Source organism: Castanea sativa, chromosome 7 (assembly GCF_040712315.1).
Source record: "Castanea sativa cultivar Marrone di Chiusa Pesio chromosome 7, ASM4071231v1".
NCBI lineage: Eukaryota > Viridiplantae > Streptophyta > Magnoliopsida > Fagales > Fagaceae > Castanea > Castanea sativa.
In genome coordinates, this window is record NC_134019.1 from 11,479,473 (window position 1) to 11,501,708 (window position 22,236).

Below are 22,236 nucleotides of genomic sequence, written 5' to 3' on the forward strand. Positions count from 1 at the left end.
TGAAAAAAATATTCTATTAACAAAACCCATATAAATGAAGGGCAGTTCCCTTTAGCTTTTCATTCATGCCATGCATTGCTATATCTATAATTGTTTTTACTTTACAAGATTCTATTGAAACTTACCTAAAACATACACACACATACAATTTTAGCAAATAGTTAATTCACTTGGTGCTTTCCATATCTTCCATAACGGTAACTTACTCTTCCTTACCATTTCTCAAAACAATAAAGGGAACTTTTATTATTATTTATTTTTTTTATACCTGATAGGCTAAATACTACTAGTAATTAGCTTCCTTTAAAATTTAAATCTTCTCAATTCTCATATCCAAACATAGCAAACATCATAATCTATTCTCAACCTTTATTAAAGAATAGAAAAGAAAAAAAAAGAAAAGTGGCCAAGATAACTACACGCTAATAATGCACATTTACCCAACTAGTCAAAATTCTAGTACCATTTATGTTCGTAGCTGTAAATAGGGTAAGCCATCAAAATGGAGACCGAGAAAATGTATGGAATATTAAACAAAAGAGGAAAGGAAACACCCAGAAAAGAAAAAGATCAAAACAAAGGCTGCAATTTGGAAAAAGTTGAAAAAAAAAAAAAAAAGCAAAAGCAAAACACAAAAAACATCAACAAATGCATTAACAAAGAGCAGGTAGCAATTGATGGCGGCTATAATGAGCAAAGAGAGAAAGCAAAGAAAAGAGTGAAAGACTCTTCACAGAGAGAGAGAGAGAGAGAAAAGCAAAGAAAGAGAGAATGAAGGAAAAGAAAAGGAAAATATGGGGAGAAGAGAGAGAGAGAGAGAGAGAGAGGGAGAGACAGAGAGAGAAAGAGAGGGAGTGTGAGAGGAGTGTGACACGTGGTGTGTTGTGATTGGTTGAGTGGTTTGAGGTTCAACAACATACGGCAACACCAACAACAACAAAAACAAACATCAACACCAACACATACTCTCTCTCTCTCTCTATCTTTGCTGCCATGTCAGAGTGTAACCCCGTCCTATGACCCCGGCGAATCCGTATTTGTATGCTTCTCTCTCTAAAAACTTTCTCTCTCTAAAGTTAAACTCTCCCTTTCTCTCTCTCTCTCTACATATATTTATTTGTTTGTCTCCTATACACTTTCTCTCTCTTTCTTTCTTTGTTTCTCGTATCTCTCATCTATCTCCAAAGTTTTCTATACCCTAATCTTGCTCACCTCTCTCTATATCTCTATCTCAATCTGATGAAGTTTGCTCTTTGATCCAACAATAAGACTGGTAAGCTTCTGAATTCAACTGGGTACTGTGTATTTTTCAGTTTTTTTTTTTTTTGCTTGTTCCTTGGTTTGTACTTTTGTGGGTATTTGTTTATTTGTGTGAATTTGAGCTGACCCAGGTGAGTTTTCATGCTCATTTTGGTGTGAATGTTGTTGGATTGTTTGGATATTGGGTTTTTGCGCTGTGATTGTTGGTGCTAAAGTTGGTGTCTTTTGGTGTGTTAGCTGAGTTTGGTGAATTAGGTATTTGGAGTGGGGTTGTGGGATAAGTGGGTGTTCTGGGGTTTAGTGTGAGCTGAATGTGTGTGCATGCTGAGATTGATGTGATTTGGTTCCTGAATTTCAGCATTGTTGTTCTCTTTTGCGGTGTATGTAGTCATTTTGAATGACTCGTGGCTTGAAATAGATGGTTTAGTAGATTCAACTATTGGGTTTGGATTTGGCAGTGATTTTTCCTCTTAGTAGTTGATTATTGGCTTTTTGAATGGGTTTTATAAGTTTTTCTAATGCTACTTTTATATTGGGCATGTCAGAATGTACTATTTATCTTTGAATCTCCTGCTATACGTAGTGAATTTGTACCCGTGCATTCTTTTTCGATTAAAGAGTTAATGAGTTCGATTCATTTTGTTGCGGTAGCCATGAATTAATTGCCTGGTATTGTATCTTGGATTGTTCTTGCTTCAACGTGTTCTAGTACTTCTTATTGAACTAATTTTCTGTGTCCGCTTTTGGCATGGCAAGCTACAGAGTGAAACTCTTGTGTGAACCACTAGTTTGTGCCTTGATGTGTTATATTTAGTGTGAGACAAACAAATAATTTGCTTGCAGAAATGCATTGTTTTTTGTACTGAATCAAGCTTGTATAATGTTTCTTGAACTTTAAATTGATGTTGGTCCTATATCTACATTTTCTGTGCTATACTTAGTGATTTGGAAATTCTCCGCTTAATGACATTTGTTTCAGTCTTAGAAAGCAATGTCTTTATGTGTCTGTGTAGTAATCAGTTATTTAGAGTTGGCACCAATTTGCAATGGACCCTGTAGTCTGCGCCTTCATATTTTTCCTTTTGTCGCATGGTTCCTATCTTTCCTCTGTAGGCACATGTTTTTTCTGCCACTGTCAGTGGAACTCTTTTTTTGGCCACGCATTGTGCTTGATTATTGAGCTCTTTTCACATTTAATTTATGTGATATGAAAGCTGTTACTATGGGGTTCAATTCCAATATTTTGTTAGTCTTGCATTTTGTTTACTTGATCTTTGTTTCCGTGTACTGTAAATGTATGACTTGATCTTTATGCTGTTTGCTGCTAAATTGTTATGCTGCAGGAACAAAACTTTTAGAGCTTGCAGCAGAATGCTGTCTAGAAGCTTTGATGCATCAACCTTATTGCGGACTTGTGATATACTTGCTATACCTTTGATCCACCTATGAAAGACCCAGGTTGAAAGATGAAGGAAAGCGATTCATCGGCTAGTAAAATGATTAACAAAAACTGGGTCTTAAAGCGCAAACGGAGAAAACTCCCTTATGGATCAGGTCTATCCAATGGTAAAGAAGACAGCTCCGTGGCACCAGAATCCCCAAAGAATAATTCTTCAGCTAAACGCAGGCTAAAGGGTGAAATTAATTCTGAGCAATTTTTATCCAAGAAGAAAGGAAATGATGGGGTAGGTTATCTTCCGTGCGAAAATCATTTTCTATTGTTTATTTCTTTTAGTTGCTGAATGTTTTTCAAGATGTTGCACCTTTTATTGATTAAACATGTATTCAAGAGGAATTTTTTTGGTTACAAATGTCATAGGCTCCATGCTGGAAGTTCTACATTAAGTTATACGTGATGCAATTTAACATAACATTGTGTAATCATATTACCCCTTCTACTGAACTGAAGCACTTAATAAGAACTGCTGTTGCTGGAGTTGCTTTATCATTGATGCTGGATTTAGCTTTTTTGTGCATTCCTTTTCCTTTTCCTGTTGGCATGGGTTATATCACTATTGTTTGATTGTATTTTTTTCAAACATCCTTGACACCTTCAGGTGAAAGAGTATTCAGAAAATCATCACTCTGGGCTCATTGAAGTGATTTCTTGAGCTCTTGCTTGTTTTTGATGTTGCTTGATAATTAGTTTCTGTGGGCTCCCATAATATATCTGTTACTCATATGTAGCTTTGAAATTTATGTTTATCAATATGTTTAAAAAATGCTCCAAAGCTATAAAACTACGTAGCTTTTTCCTTGTAATTCAAAAGAAGTGTTCATACTGTCAAACTTTTGATTGGTTCTTAGTTTTGCATACTAAGAATAAGGTGGTTTAAGGGTTTGATCCACTGAAATAGGAATCGATTTAGTTTAAGATTGTTTCTTCCACTTGTTTTAACAGATATAAAGACAACCATGCCTAGCTTACCTTTAAATAAAAAGAACTTTAGTTTTATTCACATGCTGCACTTATCCTTTTATGTCAGCTGAGCAAGTTCTGTTAATATTATTATTGTGACTGTATGAAACACTTGCCAACTAAAATGGTTGTCCTTGTTAAAGCTAGGGTCCATTTGGTTGGGAGCTTAAAAAGTGAGAGGATAGAAAAGTTGAAGTATAGAAAATGTTCTAGTTTTCTCGTGTGTTTAGTAGAGATGATGGAAAAGTGGAAGTATAGAAAATGTTCTAGTTTTCTGTAGTAGAGATGATGGAAAAGTAAAATAGTAAATTCCAAGTGAAAAACATTTTCTCCCCACTTTTCCTCCCAAATTGGGAGGATGGTTTTTGGTGGGCCCAGTTGGAAAACTCCACACACCCCGTTTTCCATCCTCCCTCTTTCACCGCACCAAACAAAGGAAAACTTTCATTTTCCATCCTTCCCCTTTTCTACCCAACCAAATGGACCATTAGGGTTTTTTTGGGCACTCTTTCAATAAAATTACTTATAAAAAAGAGTCTTTCTGCTTTCTGTCCCTTGCAATAGTGGCTGCAGGTCAAGCATTAACTAACTACTTCCCCCTTTTGCTCTACCCAATTTCTTTGTCTTCCAGTATTACTATGAATGCGTGATCTGTGATCTTGGTGGCAACTTGTTGTGTTGTGATAGTTGTCCCCAGACCTATCATCTCCAGTGCCTTAATCCACCTCTAAAGGTATGTTTAGTTAATGTATCTTTAGCTAGCTAACTTGAGGGCTATCTAATTTATAATTTTTTTCCTAGTCATATATGCCACTCTCGACACTTGTTATTTTCTTGTTATGATTTTTTATTGTGTGTGTTTTTAATCAAATGAAGCGCATTCCAATGGGGAAGTGGCAATGTCCAAGCTGCTGTCTGAAAAATGACCCTTTAAAGTCCATAAGCCAACTTGATACGATTTCAAAACGAGCAAGGACGAAGATAGTCACTGGAAAATCAAAAACTGGAATTCAGTCTGACATGGCCAAAGTATCCCGTATTTTTGGAAGCTCCATTATTGCAAGGAAAAGGTCCTCCAGCAAAGGAAAATCTGTCAAACTAATTGAACAGAAACCTGTCTCCCCCCAAATAGATATATCCTGTAACACCAAGCCAAGTCATCCATCTCCTGGTTTGCTAGAGGGTAGTGCAGCATGTGTGCATGATGATAATGAGAAGAAGCCTGATATATCTCCAACAGACTCCCCTGTAGACAGGAAGTCAATGTCTCCTGCTAGGGAAACTTCATCTCATTCTAAAGTGACAAATACAGAGGCAACTGAGGAAGCTCCTGAGGAAGCTCCTGAGGTAAAGCCTGATTTATCTAGTAAAAATGTCTCTCCAGGAAGAACTCTGGTTCTTGCAATCAGTGCTGCCACTGAGGAACATAGAAAAAGAAAACCCAAATCGAATAATGAAGACAGTCAAAAGAAGCATAGGACTGATAAGGGAAAATCTATTCTTAGTTCTTCTAAGAAACGTAAATCCAAAGCAAATACTGACAGCCCTGTAACTAGTAAATCACTGCAGAAGCGTAAGTCTATCAACCATGAGGTTTCCACAGCTTTGTCAAAGGAGGATCTTGGAACAAAGAGTTCAGATGCCCAGAGGAAAGATGAGGTATCATTTTGTCTCCTACTTGTGTGAGTATTTATATGTGTACATTTGTTCTGTGTTTTTCCAGAAAAGATTAGAAACCCCCGGAAACTTGAAAGCATTGGAGAATAAAAATGGTAGTTGCTGCAATGTTTCTGTTGTTTTTTTCTTTGAATATGATTAGTAAATATATTTATTTTGATGCAGAAGCTTCCTCAGGAAGCAACAAACCTATCACATGAGTTAAACAAAAAAGGTCGTGTTGATGAAACAGTAATCTGTGGAGAAAGTGTTGCCACTGAAACTCTGCAGGTAAATGAATCTCTTCAGCACAAAGTTTGTTAGATTTTATGTGTTAAGTGTCTTAAATATAGGTTATGCGGGCCAATTGTGAATATCATGACATATTTTTGTATTTCTTATATGTCTACATGCAGGTTGATCGGGTTCTGGGGTGTCGAGTTCAAGGCGATTACACGGGCCTTTCACGTCACTTATCTGTGAATGTAGCTGATGACCTGCGTTCTGAGGACTTACTAATTTCAGAAACTCAAAACAGACTCTCAGAAGAAAATTCTGCTTGTGATACTGATTTAGATGTAGGAGCTGCTGAAAATCATACTGAGGGTTGTCAGAATATTGATAAGAGTTTTGACAGGGAAGAAAGCTTGAAGAATGAAATGAAAGTGGATAAAATACACGTATACAGAAGATCTGCAACCAAAGAATGTAAAAAAGGAAATGCCATGGATCTTTTAAGAAAAGATATCAAGGATTTAGATTCTTGTGCTATAAATGGTAAAGATCAAGATGGATCTGCTGTAACTACAGAGGATTTTGAAAAGGCAAATGAAAGAATGGTTACGGAGGAGAATACTGATGTCAGTTTGAGAAATCAAGATATTGATGAAGTTCCAAAAATTTATGAAACACATGTCTCTAATGAAACCAAAGATGATAAAGAAGTGGATTTAGAAATGGGAATGAGAAGCTCTGCAGAAAACAAAATTCAGGAGCCCACCCTGGCTGAATCTGCTTGTGTTGATGGAGAGAAGGTATCTTATGAGTTTTTAGTTAAGTGGGCTGGGAAGTCTCATATTCATAATAGTTGGATTTCTGAATCTGAGCTCAAAGTTCTGGCAAAGAGGAAACTTGACAATTACAAAGCAAAGTATGGGACAGCTGTAATAAATATCTGTGAGGAACGCTGGAAGCAGCCTCAACGGGTGATTGCTCTCCGTAATTCCAAACTTGGCAATGGTGAAGCTTTTGTAAAATGGACTGGTCTCCCTTATGATGAATGCACTTGGGAAAGATTAGATGAACCTGTTCTTCAAAAATCTTTGCACCTGATTGATCTGTTTAATCAATTTGAATGCCATACGTTGGAAAAAGGTTCTCCGAAGGATGCTTCACTAAGGGGGAAGGGTGACTGTCAGCAAAATGAAGTAGTTACACTCACAGAGCAACCGAAGGAACTAAGAGGTTCATTATTTCCCCATCAGCTAGAAGCACTCAATTGGTTGCGAAAATGTTGGTATAAATCCAAAAATGTGATACTTGCTGATGAAATGGGGCTTGGGAAAACAATTTCTGCTTGCGCTTTTATTTCATCTCTGTATGTTGAGTTTAAAGCTACTCTGCCTTGTTTAGTATTGGTTCCACTTTCCACAATGCCTAACTGGCTTGCTGAGTTTTCACTATGGGCTCCCAACTTGAATGTTGTGGAGTATCATGGGTGTGCAAAAGCAAGAGCCATTATCCGCCAATATGAGTGGCATGCTAGTGATCCAAGTGAGTTGAATAAGAAAACGGCTGCCTATAAGTTTAATGTTCTTTTAACTACATATGAAATGATTCTTGCTGATTCCTCTCATCTGCGTGGAGTTCCTTGGGAAGTTCTTGTGGTTGATGAGGGCCACCGTCTGAAGAATTCTGGAAGTAAGCTTTTCAGCTTGCTGAATTCATTCTCCTTCCAACATCGTGTACTGTTGACTGGTACACCTCTTCAAAACAATATTGGTGAGATGTATAACTTGCTTAACTTCTTGCAGCCAACTTCATTTCCTTCTCTATCGGCATTTGAAGAGAAGTTTAATGATCTTACAACTGCCGAAAAAGTCGATGAATTGAAGAAACTTGTTGCTCCACATATGCTTCGAAGGCTTAAAAAAGATGCAATGCAAAATATTCCTCCTAAGACTGAACGAATGGTTCCTGTGGAGTTGTCATCCATCCAAGCAGAATACTATCGTGCAATGCTGACAAAGAACTATCAGATATTGCGGAATATTGGGAAAGGGGTTGCCCAGCAATCAATGCTAAATATTGTGATGCAGTTAAGAAAAGTTTGCAATCATCCGTATCTCATACCCGGTACTGAACCTGATTCTGGGTCAGTAGAATTCCTTCATGAAATGCGGATAAAAGCCTCAGCCAAGTTGACCTTGTTGCACTCTATGCTTAAGATCTTATATAAGGAAGGTCATCGAGTCCTTATTTTTTCACAGATGACTAAGCTTCTTGATATTCTTGAAGATTATTTGACAATAGAATTTGGGCCTAAAACATATGAGAGAGTGGACGGCTCTGTTGCAGTGGCTGATCGTCAAACAGCAATTGCGCGCTTTAACCAAGATAAAAGTCGGTTTGTCTTCTTGTTATCAACGCGCTCATGTGGCCTTGGGATCAATTTGGCAACTGCTGACACTGTCATTATCTATGATTCTGATTTCAATCCACATGCTGATATCCAAGCTATGAATCGTGCACATCGAATTGGACAATCAAATAGACTTTTGGTATACCGACTTGTAGTTCGTGCTAGTGTTGAAGAGCGTATTTTGCAGCTTGCAAAGAAGAAATTGATGCTTGATCAGCTTTTCGTGAATAAGTCTGGATCACAGAAAGAAGTGGAAGATATTCTGAAATGGGGAACAGAAGAACTTTTTAATGATTTTCCTACCACAAATGGGAAAGATACAGGAGAAAATAATGGGAACAAAGATGAGGCAGTAATAGATACAGACATTAAGCATAGGAAGAGGACTGGTGGTCTGGGAGATGTCTACAAGGACAAATGTACGGAGAGCAGCAGCAGGATATTGTGGGATGAAAATGCAATTTTAAAGTTGCTTGACCGTTCAAACCTTCAGTCTGGATCAACTGATATTGCTGAAGGGGATTCAGAGAATGACATGCTTGGTTCAGTGAAGGTGATCAATTAATCTTATGTCTAAGTGATTGCACTTTTTTAATTTTGAAATCTTTCATCAATGTTTACTTGGAATCACAATTTATTATAGTTTCATGTGTTCCATTGACATAAAATGTATGTAAATTTTGCAATGCGAAACATTTCTTTTTTTAAAACGTTGTTGATGTGTTTTTATTGCCTGCTTCTCTCTCCTCTTAAGTAGCTACAAATGGGACTCATGTTTCTTTTTTAAGTGCTCCAAATAGTTGTAGATAAACTTATTTAAATCTCTTCACTCTGATGATTGTTTTGCTTTGTTGATTTCTGGTAGATTAACCTTCTTGTTTCATATTGTTCATTTTTTTTTTTTTTTTCCGGGAAGTTGTTTCTAATGACTATATAGACAAGCTATGTAGAATCTAATCTCCTTTTTTTTGCTTCTTTTCAATTGATCTTTTAACCAGGCGGTCGAATGGAACGATGAACCAACAGAAGAACAAGGAGGAGCTGAATCTCCTCCTGTTGTTACTGATGATATTTGTGCACCAAATTCTGAGAAGGATAATGCAGTAACTGGTACAGAAGAAAATGAATGGGATAGACTTTTGCGTCTGAGGTTAGGAGTTTTTCCTGCCATCAGTTAGTTCCAGAGTTTTTATGTATTACTCTAGTACTGCTAGTCTGTGACACTTGAACTTTGTAATAGGTTGTCCTATCTGCTTTTAATTTATACTAATTTCATTGCATCCAAGAGAAGAATAGGTTTGGGAGGAAAAGTAATGCAGGGCAGATAAAAAAGGAATAGGAAGGGGAAATAGATTAGGAATTTAGGAAAAACAATTGAATGGAAAGTAAAGGATAGGCCCTAAGAATCAACAGTTACACTATGTTTGGTTGGGTTGAAAGGAGAGAAGGTGGAAAATGGGGGAAGAAAAAGGGCGAGGAAAATGTAATTTTCCATTGTTTGGTTGGAGCAAAAAGGTAGAGGAAAGAAAATGGGTGGATGGGGTTTCCACCTGAGCCTACCATTTATTTTCCTTTCATATTTGGGAAAAAATGGGAGAGAAAATGGTAATGAGAAGGAAAGTACAAAATTGTACTACTTTTTCATCATTCTACTTTTAATAATGACATAATAGCAATTTACTCTTTATCTTTCCACTTTTGTATCTTCTCTGCCAAAGACACATGGTAAAAAATGCAAATATTTCTATCCTCCAACCAAATAGAGCCTTAGAGTTTCCTTGGAATCAACACCAAGCAGAAAAACTTATGAATCAGTACCTAAGTTGCTAAGAATTAGCACTCAACAATTGGAAAAATTCTAATTTAATTTTTTTTTTGATAGGTAATAATACTTTTATTGAAAAAAATTGAACATCATGTTCACGATGGTGAACACTTTGAACGAGGAACAATTACAACCAAATCAAGAACTAAAATAAAGGGAAAGTAAGGGCCTGTTTGGTCACCCATTTCAAACTCACATTTTTACATTTTAAACAACATTACACACTTTTTCACCTACATGTATTTCAAAAAACTACAAAAATCTCATCTTAAAGTACAAAAATTTCATTTCAAACTACTCTACCAAACATCCCCTAAAAATTCAGAAATTGAAATACAATTCCTACACCACCAAATACGAGTCCATTGAAACAAAGTACGGAAGAGAAGAGATTTTAAGTGGTCTAATGGTCTCTCTTTTTATTTAGAAATGCGGGTATTACATTCCTGCCAAACTAACCACATTAAACATGCTTGGACCATATTCCATATGGTTGAAAGGTGCTTTCCAAACCAATTTCTCCAGGCAAAGAAAAGAGAGCCAACTGACTTTGGCATTACCCATTGAATCCCAAACACTTCAAAAGCTTCACACCATAAGGCGCGTGAAAACTTACAATGAAGTAGAAGATGATCCACTGATTCCCCATTGCAGCAACATAATCTGTCTTCTATGTTTAGCCCTTTTAAATAGGCTTTCTAGGGGTTCATAAATGTGGAAAATAATTCAAAAACAAAATATAATCCACCATAATCCTCAATTAGGATAAACTTACATCAATGAAATTTCAAAATTCAAAATTCAAATTAGAACTAATTTCAGTGCATCTTGCTGTCTGCACCACCACTCCTTTCTATACCATCATTTTAGTTCTATGACAGCAATGGCAGGACTAGTTTTAGTTAGTTTTCCTGCTTTCATAAATATATAGCTATGAAATCGTAATTAGTTAGGTTTGGAGTGGGACAGAAGAAGCCGGGATGGGAAAAAAGAAGCCTCTTAAACCTGTATCCATTGGAAACATATAGCCCAAAATGATTTCAAATGATTTAGATTTACATAGCTGATCTTATAGCAGTCTTTAAAATTTTCTCCTTAACTTAGTAATTATATTACAATCACACAATAATCTTGTTGCATCTCTTGATTTCATACATTTTACTCTTATCCTATGATTTACACCCTCTTCAATACCTCCATCTTTATTAATCATTGACCCAAGATATTAAAAGCTCAAGCTCTTTAGCATCTCTTGACCATTAAATCTTACAGCTCCTTCATCTCTGTTTCTACTTTTATTTAATTTATATTCCATGTACTATGTTTTAGTTCTACTTAATTGAAAGCCTTTAGATCCTAAAGCATTTCACCAAATTTCTGACTTGAAATTAACTCTACCTCTAGCTTCATCCACCAAAACTATAACATATGCAAAAAGCATACACTTAGTAAGCTCATCTATCTCTAGCGCTGAGAGACATAAAACTTGATGCCTATCCTTGATACAAACCTATAGTAACAAGAAACTCAATTGTGATGCTTCTACCTCAATTGAATGTCTCTTTTTTCTTATAAATAGGTATTAGAGTACTTCCCCTTCACTCACTAGGTTTTTTGTTAACACTAAAGATCATATTGAAAAGGTTTGTAACCAACATACACTATCATCTGGCAAGCACTTCTAAACTTCAATGGGGATTTCTTTGGGTCCCATGGCTTTTCCCATTTTCATCATGCGCTTTATCTTCGCTGTTCTAATTCTTCAAACAAACCTATGGTTTCTACCCTCAATTGGGTTACTCAATTTGCTCCCATATTTTGTATCGTTTCCACTAAAAAATTTATCAAGATAACTTTATCCATATCTCTTTAATCTTCTATTCTTTTACTAATGCACTTTGATCTTCATATCCAATGTACTTGGCACCATTGAAGTCTCTTGTTTTTGTTTCCCTTGCCTTAGCAAGTTTATAAATATTCTTTTCTTCATCATTCATCCCCAACTTGCTGTATAATTTGTCATAAGCCTTAAATATCAAGATACAAACAAAATTGATATTATTCAAACTATCTTAAGATATTAAAGATGCAAAATAACAAATTAAATTTTTAATTGCACATGAATATATGTGTCATAAGGGGGTGAGATGAGAAAGAATATGATAATAATGTTCTTTTTTTGATGACATCGAACCTTGCCAGGGCAGGGCCCTCTGGACCTATCCTCGAGGAGTAAACCACGGATACACAACCCCACTATCCTAAACTGTGTATCAGTATTCTAGGAACTCCTGGTGGGGATTGAACCTAGGATATCTGGGCTTACAGCTTGTCCCAAGCCTCCAACCATTAGGCTGCACCCTAGCGGGTAAAGAACATGATAATAATGGTAGAAAAAGGTTATAGAAAAATAGGATTTTCATGAATTTTGACTATGCTAGAAATAATTTATAATTAATTTGTATAATCAGATTGGGTTTGGATACAAAGGCCAAAATCCCAAACCTTGTTGGGTTTTAAAATTTAAGCCTAAACCCAATTTCAAACTCATTTACACACACAAACCTGCTGAAGTTGTCTCATTTTATCTTTACATAGAGCCACATTCACAAAAAAATCTCCATCAAACTTGGGACTTTTAGAGGTAGTACTACTAAACTAAACCATGCCAAACCAACCATCAGTGTTCTCACGCTAAGCTGGTTGAAATATGATCTTTTTTTAAGCTGCACTCAAGCTTGATTCAAGCTTCCCACCTTGCTTTCAAACTTGGCTACCTCTGTGAATGAGCAGCTTGTTTTTGGACTGGCTGGCCTTAGTTATGTCATCATGTTCAGAGATTCTAGTCGCTTCCACAAATCACAATCATGCTTGGGCAGAAAACATTTGAAATGCCCTTTGTCAAGTTTGTGAACGGTTGTCAATCCCAAGGGGTAACACAATTGGTCAAGAACCATGCCTCATGAAGTGGAGGTCATTAGTTCAAATCTCTGCTTCTGTCTCACCATGAGGCCAATACTCTCTTTTTAAAAAGTCTGAACATTTTTCTCTTGTTTCATTCCTCTTAGGTTATTAAATATTAGAGGAATTTACACTTTTCCACCTTAAACCATTCCTCATTTTACACTTTTCCCTTGAACTATCAAAACGTTCAATCAACTCCCAAATCAAAAACTTTGTAACACTTAACCCCATGCCATCTGTTTTGCTGTTAAGTCTAACGGAATTTAGTTTACTTATCAAAAAAAAAAAAAAAAAGTCTAACAGAATTTAGTATCAAAAAACCAATTTACCTCTCTACCTTTTGTTTTGGAGGGGTAAATTTGTCTTTCAATACTTAATTGTGTCATACTTATACCAAAACAGACGGCAGGGGGAAGGTGAGGCATAGTTATTACTTTGGGGGGTCAGTCGTGCATTTCAACAATTCAGGAGGCAAAGTGTAAAATGGGGTAAGTTTAGGGTGGAAAAGTGTGATTTCCCCTAATATTTACTCTCATTTCACATCTTGCCTATCTACATGCCATTATTAGACCTTTTCAACTGCATCAGTATTTTTCTAACATGCTATAATGTTTGTGACTGCCTTCTTTTTAAGCTGAAAAATTGGTTGTTTGTGCTTGGATTTTGTATGAATCATCTTGAATATTTGGCTTGAAACTGGCTCACATTATGTAGGCAAGTTTGAATTAAGTGTTATTCATGATTGGGGTGGTTTGTTTGCAGCTGTAATTTGAAGTCATGTAGTTGTGCCTGAATGTGCCATTAACCCTAATCTGTCTACAATTTAGCTTCTACTCATGGAAAACATTGGATTTTCAAATAGTGACTAGAAGTAATAGACTGTTATCTTGAAAAGTCTGATATATTTTAATGTGTTTTGTAGGTGGGAAAAATATCAAATGGAGGAGGAAGCAGCTCTTGGTAGAGGGAAGCGCCAGCGAAAAGCCGTTTCTTACAGGGAAGCATATGCTCCACACCCAAGTGAAGCATTGAGTGAGGTACTTTTTCTTTCTGCCTTAAGCATGAGGCTATTCCAAGTCTATGTAATATCTGTATATTTTCTGTGACATTGTCCATAAAGATGTAACTAGAATAGAAAGTTTGTTTTTAATAATGATACATATCAATCCTTCTCCTGAACTTTCTTGATGGAATAGTTAATCCCGTGAACTAAGTATTGTTGACAGTTTGAGCTTGATGCTGCTTTTTTTTTTTGTTTAATAAGTAAACGAAATTCTTTAAAAGCATAAAGGGGCACAACCCATGTAGTCAGAACCATACAAAAGATATGCCAAAATCAAGTTAATAAAAATATCAAGAAATTCAAACAGGTTAGAAAAAGAAAGACAGTGAAGAGCTGCTAAGCAGTCTAATAAGTTCTTCAATGGCAATATCTTCTACTCTACGACTGTTTCCTCACAAAGATGAAACTATGTGCCGTACTCTCCAAATACACCGCATAATGCATAAGGGAATGACATTCCATATGCCTGCATGACAATGCCTGCCAAAACGTCCCTTCCAGCAATTGAGCATATCTACCACCCCATCTAGGCATGGCCCATTGTACCCCACACATATACAAGATCATTTCACAAAATTTACCATCATTGATTTAGATTACAACCTCTTTCAACTAAACCTCACAAACAGACACAAAGAATACTAACAAACCTTAGAAACACAAACACACTTAAAATCCATAACAAATACTAACTCAAATCCTAATACTCTAAAAACAAACAATAAATACTTAAAAGTTGGACATTCTCACAATTTCAACACCCTAACACATCAGCGTTCTCTTACTCAAACAATAGTCAAGCTTATTTGTTTTTATTTTTTTGATGATGTGGAACCTCACCAAGGGAGGGCCTTTGGACACACCCCTGGGGAATAAACCACAGATACAAGACCCCTTGCCAAAAAAACAATAGTCAAGCTTATCTCACACGCATGGGTATCTTTCAATTCTAGAAGAAACCTACTAATGTTCTTCTTAGAGTCTTCTCCTCTTCCCAATGGAAGACCTCTTGGATTGAAGCACACCAAACCCTTTATGCTCTTGCATATATAAGATTTCAATAACTAATTCTTGGTGGATAAGGAATATTAAATTACTTATTTTAAAAGGAATAAACTTCCTTGTACACCAAGAAAACTCAAATAGTAGCCAACTCAAAAAGGAATTTGGAACAATATCTAACACCCCCATATACTCTTCCAAGGGAAAGGGGTACTGTCCTTAGGGATCAGTTTTAATATGTTTTAACCTCAAATGAGTGGTCTCTAGATGGAGTCCAACATAATTTATCTTCTCCATCACTAAGTTTAGTGGAATAGAGAAGACAGAGAAAAGAGGATTCAGCTTCTGACTCAATCCTACTAAAAATGAACTAATGTGAGAAAGGTTTAGAGGGTACTCTTGTTTACTATTTAAAAAATATAAGTTTTAGATGGTACTCTTTTGTATTAGAGATTAGGAATCTCTTGGGTTGCACCACTTTTGTGCCTATAACAAAATTTTTATCATATCACAAAAGGCCTTGAGTTTCCAAGTGCTAATTGCTTGGGTTTGAGTTTTGAGAACAATCACTTCATGCAAAAATACTGAAGGATAGTAAAACAACTTAAGTGTGACCAACATGTATACCTAAAACCTTAAATATCAAACCCTAAGGAAGAACTCTTCAAGATTTTTTAAGAATCCTAATTTAGTGTTAAACTTTTTGTTAAATTACTGATTCTTCCAAAAGCTTAAGCTTAAATTACTATTAGGAAATAGTAAATTTAATCACTTAACCATAATTCTAACACTCTCCCTTACGTGTGACCCTAAACTTACCCTTAATATGTGGAGGCCCAACATACGGGATTTTTAACATTTTAAATGAGAGGTAGGGTAAAGCCAGAGATAAAACTCAGGATCTCCTGCTTTGCTTCCATATTAAATTATCAATTTTCTCAAAACGTTAGGCCATTAGGAAATGGTAAATTTAATCACTTAACCATAATTCTAACACTTCTAAAGATCCTATATCAAAATTGGTATTGAAGGCCACTAAAACTCATCCTGCCACTGCATCACCTACGTACATGAGATTTCTCCTTGTCTTTGTTTTCTATACCTGTTAGCATGGACAATAAATTGGAAAAAAATACAAAGGGATTTCTCATGGGGTGGTATTCGTAGTGAGCATAAACTCCAAGCTCCATTTGGTAAATTGGTCTACATTGTATTCTAACAGTGGAGTTTGGGTATTAGAAAACTTCTGCTCTTTAACCAAGCCTTACTAGGTAAATGGCTGTGGCATTATTTAGTTGAAGGGAATCATTGTGGATGAAGGTGATTGATGGCAAATATGGTACTGGTAGGGCTGATTGGGGCCCTGGTGTTGTCAAAATCCATTATGGGGTTGGTTTATGGAAATACATTTGAAATCTATAGATTTATTTTGGAAGGATCGTTCAACTAGTAATGAAATTTTCAAAGAAACATATCCTGAATTATTAAGAGTTACTAGAGATAGACATGACCTTGTATCGGACTATGTGGTGTGGGTAAATGGTCAGTTACATTGGAAGCCACTTTTCCTTGGAGAAGCGCTAGATTGGGAGATAGAATTGTTGGAACACTTTTTTGATGATCTACATGCAGTGAAAGTCACTGATATGGCGGATGATGATTGGTGTAGCTCTCATCAAAGAAAGGATTTCAAGTTCAAAGTTTCTATAGAGTGTCTAGTTAGGAAATGCAATATCCGCCCCATTTCCTTATAAGTGCATTTGGAAAGCTAGAACCTCACCTGGAGTTACCTCCATCTGGACTGTAGCAACAACAAACAAAACCTTTATCTGGAATGTAGCACAAGGAAAAATTTGACATTGGATAATTGAAGAAAGATGGCAATAATAATTGTGGACTGGTGTGTACGTGTAAGTCTAATGGAGAGTCAGTGGCCCATATTCTCTTACATTGTACTATTGCTAGTGATTGTACAATATTTGACTCTTCATATTTGGAGTTATGTATGCTCAATTCTGTACTTGCTACGTTGGAGTCTTCGAAAGGTACTTTGGGCTGTCTTAGAGGTGGAGTCGTGGGGCACCACTCCTTCATGTCTCATGTGGTGCATTTGGGAAGAGAGGAATTGTTGTACTTTTGAGGGCAAGGAGTTATCTTTACCAAATCTCAAGTTCCTCTTTATGAAGACTCTATGAGTGGAGCTCCAAATCCTATACTTTCTCCACATTTTCTTTCACGGACTTTTTAGATGACTCATTTCTCAGTCTATCTCTCAGGCTTTGTAATTTTATTTCGTCTCTGTACATTCTTTTCTTTGCTATTCTGTTGTATACTTCCCATGTACGAGATTAGTACTTTAAAGATTTTACATTACTTATGAAAAAAAGTACATGAGGTTTTGTAATATTAAAACAAATAGTAATTGAACCATAAGGAGCGCTGTTTTAGTAAACACGTAATGCCATAAGAAAACATGACTGGTATTTTCATGGCTATGCACAAGGTATGTGAATAAATGATTTTCTAATAATGACCAATTTATAGCTTACACGTTCTTTAAGATATCACTCGTTATCTGTGGCCTGTTGAGAGAATTTTGTAAATATTGTTTTTGAGCTTGATAAATGACTGTATTGAAAACACCATGACACAGACACACAGCATCAAAAGATTTCAACGTGTTTGCCGGTTTGTTTGTTGTTTGCATGGAGCTTTATTTAGAACTGTATATTCTGATCTTGGCAATCATGTCTTTCCTCAAGGCCTTCACTGCCATTTTTTGGCCTCCTTTTGAATCAAATAATCTTTTCTTTTCTTTTCTTTTTAAAAAATTTAAATTTTATGGAATCAGATCACTTTGATGATTGGTGTAAAGGAATTTCTCCCTTAGATTAAAAATTGGAACCATCTAGGCAAAAACTCATTGTGCATTTTATCAATGATTTAGTGAGAACTTTCAGAATAGGTACTTGAACTTGCTCCAAATTTGTCTCTTTTTTGTGAACAAGTCAGTATCCTAATTGTTAAGCTTGTTAAATCAGAGTGCTGGAGAAGAGGAACGAGATCGGGAACCAGAGCCTGAGCGGGAATACACACCAGCAGGACGTGCTCTAAAAGCAAAGTTGTGAGTTTAAATTCTTTTCTACTGTGATTGAGTTTGGTTGAGAAGGCAACATAGTGAAAACTTTTAGCATGGATAGTTTATCATTGGCACATAAAGTAGTTGACCAGAAGACAAATTGACAAGGTAAAATAAAAAAAATAAAAAATGCTGGGAAAAAATGCAGCATGGTAGCGTAAAAGGAGGCTTTTTTCCTCAGTATGAAGTTGTCAGAACAATTTGGCAATTTTCTTAAGTATTAAGATTTTATTTTTTAAGTATTATTATTATTGTTGTTGTTTTGGTACTTGTGAAATAAATTGTGACTTTCAAATTATTGAATAGTATGTGGTTAAATTAACGTTTTTCACCCTTAGTTAGATTGATCAAGTTTACTTTCGGATCGTTGTTGTTTTGATGCTGGATTCTGCAATTTACTATCTAGTTTTCATTGTACAGTGCTAAACTCCGTGCTAGACAAAAAGAACGGCTTGCTCAGAGGAATGCAGTTGAAGAATCTCGTCCTACTGAGGGACTGGCTGGACCTGATTCAGTCGCTCAATGTCCTTCCTCAAATCCCAAGGAAGGGGATGCGACTGAATTAGATCAACCTATCAAAGAGAAGATTTCAGTAATTGACTTGGAGGATGATAAAATTGTTCAGCCGGCAGATGTTGCAAAGAGTAAGACTGAATCACCTTTAAGGCTGAGCAGAATGCAAAAGTACAAAATGAGTAGTCACCTGGATTTTCCTGTTAATCCACTTGGTCACCCCTCTCCTGAAATTTTCCTTCCAAGTCACCAATTTCAAAGCATGAGCTATACAAACTCAGTGCCCACCAGTAACTTGTTACCAGTTCTGGGACTGTGTGCTCCCAATGCTAATCAAACAGAACCATCATATCGGACCTTTTCCAGATCAAATGGAAGACAAAGTAAGCCAGGAACTGGACCAGAGTTTCCATTTAGTTTAGCTCCTTGCTCCGGGACTTCAATTGAGACAGATGTAAAATGTCAGGACTCTACCTTAGACAAAGCAAAAAAACCAGATGCATCTGCTGAATTTTTGCAACAGCGTCTTAAGAATGGCATCCCTGATAATTGTCTTCCGTTTGCTCCAGTACACTCTTTCTCTCTCTCTCTCTCTATATATGTGTGCGTGTGTGTGTGTTTTTAAATGCTGTCCAACCATTGTATATGTACATAACAGCCATCCCTTTTCTATTTGCAGGGCCCTCCAGCTGTCAAAGGAAAATCTTCTGAACGCTTGGAAAGTTCTGGTTCTACTTTCTCAGATTTTCAAGAAAAGATGGCACTTCCCAACCTTCCATTTGATGAAAAAATGCTGCCCAGATTCCCACTTTCAGCTAAGACCATGCCAACACAATTTGACTACCTACCTAGCTTGTCATTAGGTAGCAGACTTGAAGCTGGGAATGGTTCTATGCAAGACCTCCCAACGATACCATTGCTGCCCAACTTAAAATTCGCTGCACAAGATGCAGCGAGATATAATCAGCAAGAGAGGGAGTTGCCACCCACATTGGGTCTTGGACAGATGCCAAATACATTTTCCTCATTCCCTGAAAACCATAGGAAGGTTCTTGAAAACATAATGATGAGAACAGGATCTGGATCAAGCAGCATGTCTAAATATTATTCAAGAGGGGGAATAAGATGGTCTGAAGATGAACTTGATTACCTGTGGATCGGTGTTCGGAGGCATGGACGAGGTAATTGGGAGGCCATGCTTAGAGACCGTAGGTTAAAATTTTCTGGCGACAAAACTCCAGGAGATTTGTCAGTAAGGTGGGAGGAGGAACAACTTAAGCTCTTCGATGGGGCAGCCTTTCCTGTTCCAAAAATGAAGCCAACAAAGTCTTCAAAATCTTCATTGTTTCCAGGCATCTCTGATGGAATGATGGCCCGGGCATTGCAAGGAAGTAGACTTGTTACACCCCCAAAATTTCAGGCCCACCTGACAGACATGAAATTGGGTTTTGGGGATCTTGCATCGAGCCTGCCAAATTTTGAAACATCTGATCGACTTGGGTTGCAAAATGACCAATTTGTACCAATTTCAACTTGGAATCAAGAAAAATATCGGGCAAATCTTCTGGGGGAGTCTTCTGCTGGTCCTTCTGATCGTCCAGGAACTTCTTCAAATGTACCTCCCATTGACAAGCCAAATCTGCTCAATTCTTCCGGAACCAATAACTTGGGTTCAAATTGCTCAAGTGGCTTTGATCTACAGAGAAAGGAGGATGAACAGAGCGCCAGAAAGTATGGGAAGTTGCCCAGTCTCTTGGATAGATCACTAAATATTTTGCGTGATTCCCATCATAATTCAGGAGGTGGTGAGTCCTCCAATTCAGGATTGCTTCCTGATCCTAAAAAAGGGCTGAATCTTTCACATCTAAAGGGTGAAGAAGCAGCTGGAAGTAGTTCTTCAAAGGACAAACTACCCCATTGGCTACGGGAAGCTGTGAGTGCTCCTGCAAAACCCCCAGATCCCAACTTGCCCCCCACTGTATCAGCAATAGCACATTCAGTTCGTTTGCTATATGGGGAGGATAAGTCAACCATTCCTCCTTTTGTGATCCCAGGTCCGCCCCCTTCCCTACCAAAGGATCCAAGACGGAGCCTAAAGAAGAAAAAGAAACGGAGGTCACATTTGTTTAGGCAGGTCCCACCGGATGATGTTGGAAATAGTCAGGATTTTCAAAGAAACATTCATGGTGACAATGCTGCTTCAAGCTCAATTCCATTGGCCCCAGCATTTTCAATGCTTCCACAGATTGAACCTGACCTGAACTTGCATCCTCTCAACTTAAATATGACAAACCCATCATCTTCCTTATCACATTTACACCCACAGAAGAAAAAAAGCATGGGATTGTCCCCATCTCCGGAAGTGCTTCAGCTGGTAGCATCATGTGTTGCTCCGGGCCCACATTTATCATCAGTTTCTGGCATGACAAGCTCAAGCTTCCTTGAAAGCAAGCTCCCAGTGCCAGCGTCTGTTGACCTAGTAGGATTTCCAGACCCACAAGATGCAATTTTGGAAAAGAAGGCTAAACAGAACTCCCCTCTTAGTGTATGGGGTACAGTTCCTGGGGAGAAAGTAGAACATCCCGAAAGTGGAGATTCCAGCAAAACACATTCAGATCCCCCTCGGACTGAACGGCCTGATGTTGAGGAAATATCATCTGAGGGCACTGTCTCGGATCATCCTGTGAGTGACCATGAATCATAGCTATAATATTAGACTGAAAATTTGAACATAGCTATTCTTTCATGCTACTAAAGTTTCAGGCTCTTTCACCAATGTGCTCGAATTTTTGTAGGCATGATGCAGTGAATTATGAACTAGCAAATATAGGATTATTAGGACATCTCATGTAAAGTTTCTTAAGAGAAAAATGCAATATAGTGTTGCTTGGTTTTGCTTAATTCATTGCCTTGCTCCAATCCTTGAGCTTCCTTTTTTCCTTCTAATCTCCGACCAATGAGATTATTATCTTTGTGGTGTCAAATCCACGGGTTTAAACAACAAAGAGCTGGTGCTAAAGTCCTGTCAGCCATGTCAGAAAACAATGTGGCTCACCACTGCATTCGTACTGGAGTAGAGCTTTAAGCAGTGAATAGCTTATCCAAGAGGCTGAAATGAGCGAACTCCTGTTGCTGAAATGCAGTTTTAGGACAGTGCAAGCAAGTAGAGGTCAGAATGAGCAAGTTTTTGGTTCTAGAGAAACAATTATGTAAATCTCTCTTTCTCAACTGGTCCATTTATAATTGTAAAGAACTGTGTTAAGAGTTGATTTGGTTTCAATGTAGAATTAAGGCAAACAGATTGATTTACATGCAATTTTCATTAGGAATCTTCAGTGCTATTGGGAAAGAGACAAATACCAGTCCAAAAGTGGCTACATGTACTAGACACCATGTAGCCAAAGAGGTTTTCTAGTTATCAGGTGCAAGTTAAAATTGTGAAAAATATTGAGATTTCCACAGTTCATGGACACAAGGATGGAAAGCTCCCTTGTTAGAGAGGAATTGATTGTGAAAATAATATAATATGTTGTATCCAAAGTTTGGATGACTCAGATGTTTTCAGGTTTCATGCACCAGTAAAAAATCCATCAGCCCCTCTTGCCTTCATTTGTTTTTGTTTTTGTTTTGTTTTTTTTTGGGAAACAACCTTCTTCATTTGTTATATGTACAAAATCCCTCAACTTTGACCTTTCTTTTTCCTGCCATTCAAAATGTTTTTTATTTTTATTTTTTCAAGTTCTCAAGATTAAAA

General features: G+C 37.0%; 1 protein-coding gene across 3 annotated transcripts; it reads left to right on the forward strand.

Annotated features, from left to right (window-relative positions):
- Positions 1-970: 970 nt before the first annotated feature.
- Positions 971-21,811, forward strand: LOC142642019 (protein CHROMATIN REMODELING 4). Of its 3 annotated transcripts, none has more exons than XM_075816367.1 (11): positions 971-1,273; positions 2,604-2,945; positions 4,311-4,412; positions 4,556-5,338; positions 5,522-5,626; positions 5,752-8,529; positions 8,975-9,126; positions 13,688-13,802; positions 17,872-17,954; positions 18,390-19,050; positions 19,162-21,811. In XM_075816367.1, the coding sequence occupies exons 2-11, from the start codon at positions 2,727-2,729 to the stop codon at positions 21,184-21,186; spliced, it is 7,023 nt and encodes a 2,340-aa protein (XP_075672482.1). In that variant the 5' UTR covers positions 971-1,273; positions 2,604-2,726; the 3' UTR covers positions 21,187-21,811. The 3 variants fall into 3 exon arrangements, with proteins under 3 accessions (XP_075672482.1, XP_075672483.1, XP_075672484.1); XM_075816368.1 differs by having other exon boundaries at positions 994-1,273; positions 5,525-5,626; XM_075816369.1 differs by lacking the exon at positions 4,311-4,412 and having other exon boundaries at positions 1,135-1,273.
- Positions 21,812-22,236: the final 425 nt, after the last annotated feature.

Excerpts from the sequence above, each read along its gene's own strand:
- LOC142642019 (XM_075816367.1), top strand. The coding sequence starts at position 2,727 with ATGAAGGAAAGCGATTCATCGGCTAGTAAAATGATTAACAAAAACTGG. Across the intron at positions 8,530-8,974 it reads ACATGCTTGGTTCAGTGAAG|GCGGTCGAATGGAACGATGA; the intron begins GTGATCAATTAA and ends TCTTTTAACCAG. Across the intron at positions 17,955-18,389 it reads CGTGCTCTAAAAGCAAAGTT|TGCTAAACTCCGTGCTAGAC; the intron begins GTGAGTTTAAAT and ends TTCATTGTACAG.